This window comes from Enhydra lutris, unplaced genomic scaffold (assembly GCF_002288905.1).
Source record: "Enhydra lutris kenyoni isolate GAN:26980312 unplaced genomic scaffold, ASM228890v2 scaffoldscaffold9, whole genome shotgun sequence".
Classification (NCBI taxonomy): domain Eukaryota; kingdom Metazoa; phylum Chordata; class Mammalia; order Carnivora; family Mustelidae; genus Enhydra; species Enhydra lutris.
In genome coordinates, this window is record NW_019154093.1 from 20,810,205 (window position 1) to 20,818,170 (window position 7,966).

The following is a 7,966-nucleotide window of genomic DNA, read 5'->3' on the forward strand; positions in this document are numbered from 1 at the left end:
CCATGCGACCTCCCTGTGGGCCTTGGGTGCCTTCCAGGCTGCCCATTCTGTACTGGGACACAAAGACAATTTGGACCCACTTCTAAGTGTTCCCAAAGGTGGGAGGACAGCAGAATGAGGGCGTCATCTGAGATCTGGTTGAGGGGGTTGGGGGGGAGCAGAGGATGGAGGGCAAGGAAGCCTGAGGAACAAATTTATCTTACCCCTCACAAGAGTAAAGGGAGTCTTTATGGCCCTTCTGACCCATCGGGATTTTCTGCTCCCACAGGGGGGCACAGCCCACCCACTAAATCCAGCTTCAGTCCTTTTTCTCCTCCTTCTTCTTCAGGACTTCTCCTGCCCACCTTGGGCCTGCACTCTAGAACCCCAGAAACACTGTCACAATGGGCTATAGTGTACAGCAGACTGTACGGCCTGTCCAGGGCCCTTTATCCTCAAGGATCACTTTCCCAATGGCATTTCAGTGGACCCTACCATCTTCTAGTCCTTACACTTCTCTATAGCTTTTATCACTCATATACACACAAACACACTCTTTTATTTGTATGTATGTATGTATGTATGTATTTATTTTTACTTATGTTGTGCTTATTATCTGTCTTCCTCCACTAAAAGTAAGCTTCCCGAGGGCAGGGATCCTTGTTTTGTTCATTGCTGTATCCCTAGCATCTAGTATCTGGTACAAAGTGGGCTTTTGATAAGTATCTGTTAAGTGAATGAAAAAAAAAAAAAAAAAAGAACGAGGAGTCTCAGATTAGGAAAACAAATCCTTGGCCTTTCTGGGTCTCAGCTTCCCCATCTGAAAAATGAGAAATTAAAGTAGGATATCCCAAAAATCCTCTTTTGAGGATGGTCTTGAGGATGTCTCTTCTCAAGGTGTTTCTTTTGAGAGAAGGTTCCAAAAGATGCCTTGATGACCTGACTGAAGGGAGATCCTTTCCCCCAAAAGCTAGTTGAGAGAGTCCCTTTCCACCAGGTAAATGTCTACACACACCTTGGGGCCCAGCTTTGATGTCTCTTCTTCCATGCAGATGCAGAAGCAGATCATCCCGGCAAATCAAAACACGAGTCTTGTTCAAAACTGAACTCTTGTTCACTTTCCCAAAGCCGTTCTCCCCCAGTGTTTGCCATCTTAATAAATGACACTCCTCTACCCAGTTTCTCAAGCCAGAAATCTGATAGCCAGCCCTGATACATCCCTTTCCCGGGCTGCTCTGCTACCCCCTCCCTGAGCTCTGTCAGTTCTGCCTCCCAAACATCACTTAACTCACCCCCTTCTGAGCCCGGTCTGCTCCAGTGCGCCGACCTCCACCCAGGTCTGATGGAAGACCAGCCTTTCCACTCTCAGCCCTCCTACCCCTTCTCTCTTCTTCACTGTTGGACCATTTGCTCAGTATTTCAAGTCTCTTAATGCTCTTCTTTGCCATCTCTTTGACTCTGTGACATTCTGAGCAATTTTTTCAGAACCTCCATCTCTTGAGGTGTGTCTGATCCGCTACTTTTCCTGAGTTTTTAATTTCAATGATTATCTTTCACATTTCCAAAAATTCCACTTGCTTCCTCTTCAGACACATTCGGTCGTCTGGGGCGGTATTTAGTTCCCTGCTTATTGTTTCAAGTCCATCTTTGATTTCTTTACATGTTTATAAAATAGTTCTTTTCTAGATCTCATAATTCCAGCATCTTAGATGCTCAGGGAAACAAATTCTGTTGTTTCTTGATTTGGGTGTCTATTGCTCACAGTGACTTGTCTCCTTGTGTGTTCTGTAATTTTACCAGGAGCTCCTATTTGGCTGATCCCAAAGGGATCTTAGGAAAAGGATCTATTCCTCCAGAGAGGATTTTCACATACTTTGGCCAAATTCCCTGGGGTGCTACCATCTGATGATACTTAAGTTACTTTTTTGGGTTGGTATTTCCAGGACCACAAAGGGAGTTATGTCTTCAAACCCACAATTTGTGTGAGGGCAGATTCGTATTTATAATTTTCTCCACCAGACCTGTCATCCCCCTTTTTGGGAAGGGTGGCTATTTCTTTCCAGCCAGCGACTCTATTTGCTGAGGGGGTAGCCCTTTGAAGGTCCCAGATGGTGGTGGTGGTAGGGGGACTAGGTTTCAACTCCTCACACAGTCACTGGGTAGGCCTAAGTCCTTACTTATCATCCCTTGAGTGGTCGTTAAAACTCGAGGTTCTGGATTTCTGGAATTTGTCAATACCTTCATCTCATTTATCGGCTTGATTTCAGCTTCCTTTCTATTCTTGGCTTGAGAGAATTTCTCTTACTTCTGTGGGAGTTCAGGAATGTATTTTAAAGGATGTTTGGAGTCACCCATACAGCCTCTTGGTAGTTTTTATAAGGGAGAATGCTGGAAGCATTATTCCCTCTAACCCATCCTTCTCACAATAGCCAAAGTTATCTGTTTAAAACCCAAATCTGACCATGTCACTTCTGAACTTGAAATCTTCACTGGCTTCCTATTACTCTTAGGATAAAGACCAAATTTCTTTCTATGGCCGAAAAGGCCCCAACAGAAGCAGTCCCTGTCCCTCTCTTCATGAGATAGGCACAGTGTCTTCCTTTGTGTCCAGGGCTTAGCCTAGTGACTGGCGTTCAGTCTGCCCATTCTGTTGGATAAATGGGTAAGGAGGCAGTGAGCACCTACCTCTCTGGGCCTTCTCACCTTGAACCCTCACGAAGCCCATGAGGTAGGATTATTATCGCCACTACAGATGAGGCACGGAGGAGAGGTGACCAGGCCAAGATCACATGGCCAAGCATGGGTTCTAACCAAGTTTCTGCCTGAGCCAGTGCCCATCCACCAGCTCAGCCCTCAGAAGTCAAGTTCATTGTCCTGGCTTATGACCATCTCCAAACAACTCCAGAGCCAAGAGCCTACCTCCCATTTCTGCATATACCCTACCACCACCACCACCTCTGCCTCCCATCAAGAAAGACGTTCTGCCTGCTTGCTCTATGTGGAGAGAAAGACAGATGGACAAACAGCACAGAGGTGCATTCCCTCTCTTGACTGCCCCAGTACCTCTTCTGCTCAAGTGCTGTGACGTGGGCCTGAGGTGATGTCTCCAGACTGGCGCTGCTTTGGGGTGGCTCTGGGGCTGATTTCCTCCAACATTTCCTCCTACAAACACCCACTAATCTCTGGTTCTGACCCAAACCTGGCCCTGTCCTTGAAGAGTTCACAGTCTACAGAAGTGACAGATGCAGGCAGAGGCAATGACAACCAGAACCATCAGGGCTGCAATCATGAGGATCAATGAAGGCTAAGGAGGCCCAGAAATGGGGCACTTTCTGGAAAGCTTTCTGGAAAAGATGGCACTGAACTGAGGACAAGATGGAGAAAGAAGTCCAAGAAGAGGAAAAATGCTGAGCAAGGAGCTAGAGTCATGATACCATAGTGACAAAGAGGCACAAGCCGTAGGGGAAGGTGGCAAGATAGGCTCTGGAAAGCCTGCTAAGTGCAGGGGTGAGGTGCCGGTGTCCTGGCTGGCTGGGGACATTGGGCCCATTTGACTTAATGAAGGCATGAATAACCACCCCTTCATCACAGGAGACTATCACTTCAAGTTCTAAACCGATCACTTCATTCAATCCTCCCACCAGCCCAGAGGCAGACAATGCTTATCTGCAACTAACAGATAAGGAGATAAACATAATACAAAAAGGAACCTAGGGAGAAGGCAGAAAGGTTTCCACAAAAAAGCCAGTTTGCCAAACCTTTTTCCTCCCCTGGCTGTGAGTGCAGTCTCCACTTCTCTGCAAGCTGTCCCGTGCCTTCAAGGCCCTTCTGCTCCAAGCCACCTTGACAGCCCAGGTTAATACATTATTGAGCTCCTGAGGGGTTGATGGTGGCCTTTCCACTGTTCCTTGAAGAACCCGAGGCCCAGAGGTGCCGCTGAGCTGGATGGAGCGTGGGGCAGGGCTGGTGACCAATGCCAGGAGCTTTGGCATCTTAGGGGAGGGAGGCTTGAAGCTGGAGTGAGAAGGCAGCTGGAGGGGGTGAGGGGGTGTCGGGCAGCCTGGAGTCATTCCACTCTCCCCTTCCCTCCCCCTTCCCCGCTTCAGTCTTTCTGGAAGACATCTGATGCGGAGAGCTGGATAAAGCAGGGGGACCTCTCCCTTCCCACTGGGGCAGTCAAGGAAGCAGTGCAAAGAGGTCACTCAGGGAGCAGACTGGAGCCAGAGCTGGCTTTTCCCCCCTGCTTCACCATTCAGGAAGAGCTCTGTCTGGGGTGTGGGGAGGGGATCTGTCCATGGGGACCTATCCCAAAGTGACCTCTCTAAATTGCACACAGGATTGTGACTCTCCTTCCAGAGAAGCCCCCCTTAGCTGTGAATAAAGTGAGTATGATGTGGCTTGGACTGATGTGACATGCCTCGGGCAAGGTGACCTTAAGAATTTTGAAAGCGGATAACCCTGGTCCCAAACTGCAGCTCAGCAACCACTTGTTAGAGACACTTGGGAAGGTTCTTTAGCCTCTATGAGCCTCAGTGTCCTCGTCAATAAGAGGACAAGACTGTTGTCTTGTCCTCTTATTGGACAACAACAAGAATGCTGTTACGAGAATGGCAGTTCCTACCTCCTCAGTTGTTGAGAAGAATGACTGAGACGATGCAAAGCACAGTAAGAAGTCCTCAGGAAATGTTAGCCAGTGTTACTTTCTTTCCTACAAGAATGTGTTTCCATTCTCTATGAGTATGTGTTTCCATCATGTCTGGAGCAAAACTGCTTTCATAAGAAAATTAAATAACTTTAAAACATTGAGTGTACATACTCTATGACCCAGCAATTCCACTCCTATGGGAGTATCTAAGAAGAAAACTCACATATGCACAAAGGACAACCTTATGAGAATATCTACTATTCAAATAGCAAGACTCTGGGAACCACCTCAATGTCCATCAAGAAGGCCGATAAATAAATGGGGGATCCTACATCAGGTGGTACATCACACATCAGCGAAAACGGGGACCAAAGCTGCAAGGATTAAGAAGGCTACATATCAGAAACCTGAAGCTCAGTGAGAAAAAGCAAGTTGTGGAATGACTCATTCTGGGTGACTCCATTTATGTAAAAATTTTAAAGTCAGAACAAGCTACATTTTCTTAGACTTATACACACTCAGCGAAAGAATAAAAACATAGAATGGCAAAACCAATGATACTGTAAAAGTGTTGTAGGATGACAGATGGTAGCTACATGTGGGGAGCACAGCATAATATAGAGAAGTTGAATCACTATGCTATACACCTGAAACTAATGTAACACTGTGTGTCAACTATACTCAAATAAAATTTAAAAACTAAAAATGCAAATGCCAAAATCAAAATTCAGGATGGCAATTATCTCTGGAGAGGGAAGTGAGGAGGGTCCACAGAGGCTTCAAAAGTCTCTGCTATAATTTCTTTCTTTTTTTTTTTTTAAAGATTTTATTTATTTATTTGACAGAGAGAGATCACAAGTAGGCAGAGAGGGAGGCAGAGAGAGAGGAAGGGAAGCAGGCTCCCTGCTGAGCAGAGAGCCCGACCCGGGACTCGATCCCAGGACCCTAAGATCATGACCTGAGCCGAAGGCAGCGGCTTAACCCACTGAGCCACCCAGGCGCCCCTATAATTTATTTCTTAACAGGAAGAATATGAAATAAGTGGGCACAATATTAACATCTGAAAAAGCTGGGTGGCAAGGGCATGGGGTTCATTTTATTACCTGCTATATTTTTCTGAAGGCTTAAAATATTTCATAATTTTTTAAGTGGTGGAGATTTAAAGTTTGGTTTGTTTACCACTGATCCACAAATACTGGGTTGGGCCCAGAGCAGGCCTTGGGAGTGTTTGCTGAGTGACTGAGTACCTATTGTGAAGGCAGAACTGCTTTGCCTCTGCTCTGCTCAGACCCCACCAGGGTGGCACTGACCAGGGACAGGAGCAGATGGACCCGTGTGGCCTCAAAGAAGAGGGGGACCTGGAGGGCATGCAGTGGGGCGGGTATGGTTCAGTATGAGGACGTGTGAGGAAGATCCACCAGTGCTGGAAGACTGAGCTTGCTACCCTAGAGGTCCATGGAGGGACCAGAGGAGCCAGCAGAGGAGCCTGGACTCAGGCAGATATATAAGTGTGCAAGGAAGAGGGATGGATGTGGCTTCTAGCTTGGGAGTCCAGGATTCTCTGATAGGTGCCCTGTTCCATGCCTGCTTTCTCTCCTGGAAGCTTCTTTCCTAGGCACACTAGGGTGGTGCTTAGTCAGGGCTGGGCAGAAGGGACCTAACAGGCTAGAGATTTACAGACTTCAGCTCAGAGCAGGAAGGGAGCAGCCATGCCTGGCCTCCCTGTATTTTCCAAAGGAGGGACCGGAATTCCAGGGAGGATAAAGGATATGGCCCAAATCATATAACAAACGTGGTCAGGAAAAACTCACCAGGCAACCGTCCCCCAGGCTGGAGTGTCCCTCGGTGACCCAACTTCTAAGCTTTCACCCAGGATGCACACACAGGTGCTGTGGAGGCCTCCAGCTAAGGCTGGCACCCGCTCCCATCACCTCCCTGCTCACATGTTAGCTCTGAGGCCCTTGGCAAATATTGTCCCTGGTGGTGAGGCTCCAGGTAGGGCAGGCACACCTCCAGGCTCACCTGAGCCAGATCTCCACCCAGCAGCTTCCCAGCATGGCCCTCAGGAGTTGGCCCCTACTCACCTGCGCCCAGGAAAGGGCCAGCTGCTCCAGGTCTCCCAGCTGTTAGCAGCTATCACTGCTACAGGGGCAGTATAGGGATTCTACAGGGTTCCTCAGTGGGGTGGGGAAGAGCAGGAGAGCCATATTGGAAGTGACAACACCCACCTTTACTACCCCAGTTCCTGCTGCGCCCAATGGGCACAGCTGATTCATATCTTAGCCTTTAACTCCTTCAGACATCCCCGAAGATGGGGCAGTATGGCATGCGGGTGGGGGCTCCAGCATCAGCGAGAGCTGAGTTCAAATTCCAGGCCCACCGCTCACCTCCTGGGTAACGGAAGGCAAGTCACTTAAGAGCTATGCCTCAATTTCCTCAACTGTAACGGAGGTGAAAACAACAGAGCCCACCACAGGTGTAAACGCCACGAGGAGAGGAAGGCGGCTCTGACGTGGCCGTTACTACAGCTCCATGAGAAAGTTGGGACCCAGAAGGGAGCGACAGCCCCAGGATCCCCGGCGCCTCTACTTCCCTCGCGCGAGCGTCCACAACCCCCTCCCTGCTCACCGGCGGCAGCGGCTCCCGGAGGCCGGGCGGAGCGCCGGGCGGGGCGTGGGGGGCGGGTGGGAGCCGCAGTGCGGGCCGCCAGCCGGAGGCGCGGGGGAGACCGGGCCCCGCGCCCGCCCCACCCCCCAACCCGGGCCCAGGGCCGCTCCAGCCGCGCACTTACCCCGCGGCCAGGGAGTCCGCGGCGTCCGCCGAGCTCATCGCGGAGAGGGGCGGGCAGCGTGCCCCCGCAGGACACCAGCCGCGGCCCAGGTGCTGCCGCCGGAACCCCGAGCCGGGTGCTGTGCCGCCGAGCCGCAGACGCCGCGGCCGGGGAGGGGCGCGCCGGGGGCGGGGAAGGCGGCGGGGCCGGGCCGGGCCGGGCCGGGCCTCGGTCTGCTTGCCCGCGCAGTGGGGCCGCGGCCGCCGCCTGTCTGCGGCCGACTGGAGGAGGCTGGGGCTGGGTGGGGGGCGGCCGCGGGATGCGCCCCCACCCTCAGCTCTCAGACGTGAGAGGCCCTGGCACCCACGGTCCGCCGGGCCCATGCCGAGTGTCCTCGCTGCGCAGCCCCCAGGGGCCGGAGCTCGCTCCTTCCTCACACAGCCCCACGTATCTGTGGCTAGAAAGTTCTCTTAGACCTGAGGTCCATCTCCCAGTCATCTCTCCCTTCCCCCACCCCAGATCCCGCCTCGCAGCGGCCCCCACCTGAGCCCTTCGTCATCCTACTGCATTGG

General features: G+C 51.1%; 1 protein-coding gene across 3 annotated transcripts in view; it reads right to left on the reverse strand.

The window, feature by feature from the left end:
- LOC111143214 (tetratricopeptide repeat domain 39A) overlaps positions 1-6,515 on the reverse strand; it is a 38,058-nt gene extending 31,543 nt beyond the window's left edge. The window contains exon 1 of one of the 3 annotated variants that reach the window (XM_022496781.1): positions 6,436-6,515. Coding sequence is in view for 2 of the 3 variants with exons in the window: in XM_022496782.1 (XP_022352490.1) it covers positions 204-247 (44 nt within the window). In the remaining variant the exon portion in view is untranslated. Of the gene's footprint in view, positions 1-203; positions 254-6,435 lie in introns of those variants that run through there. The other 2 variants (XM_022496782.1, XM_022496780.1) reach the window with 2 other exon arrangements.
- Positions 6,516-7,966: the final 1,451 nt, after the last annotated feature.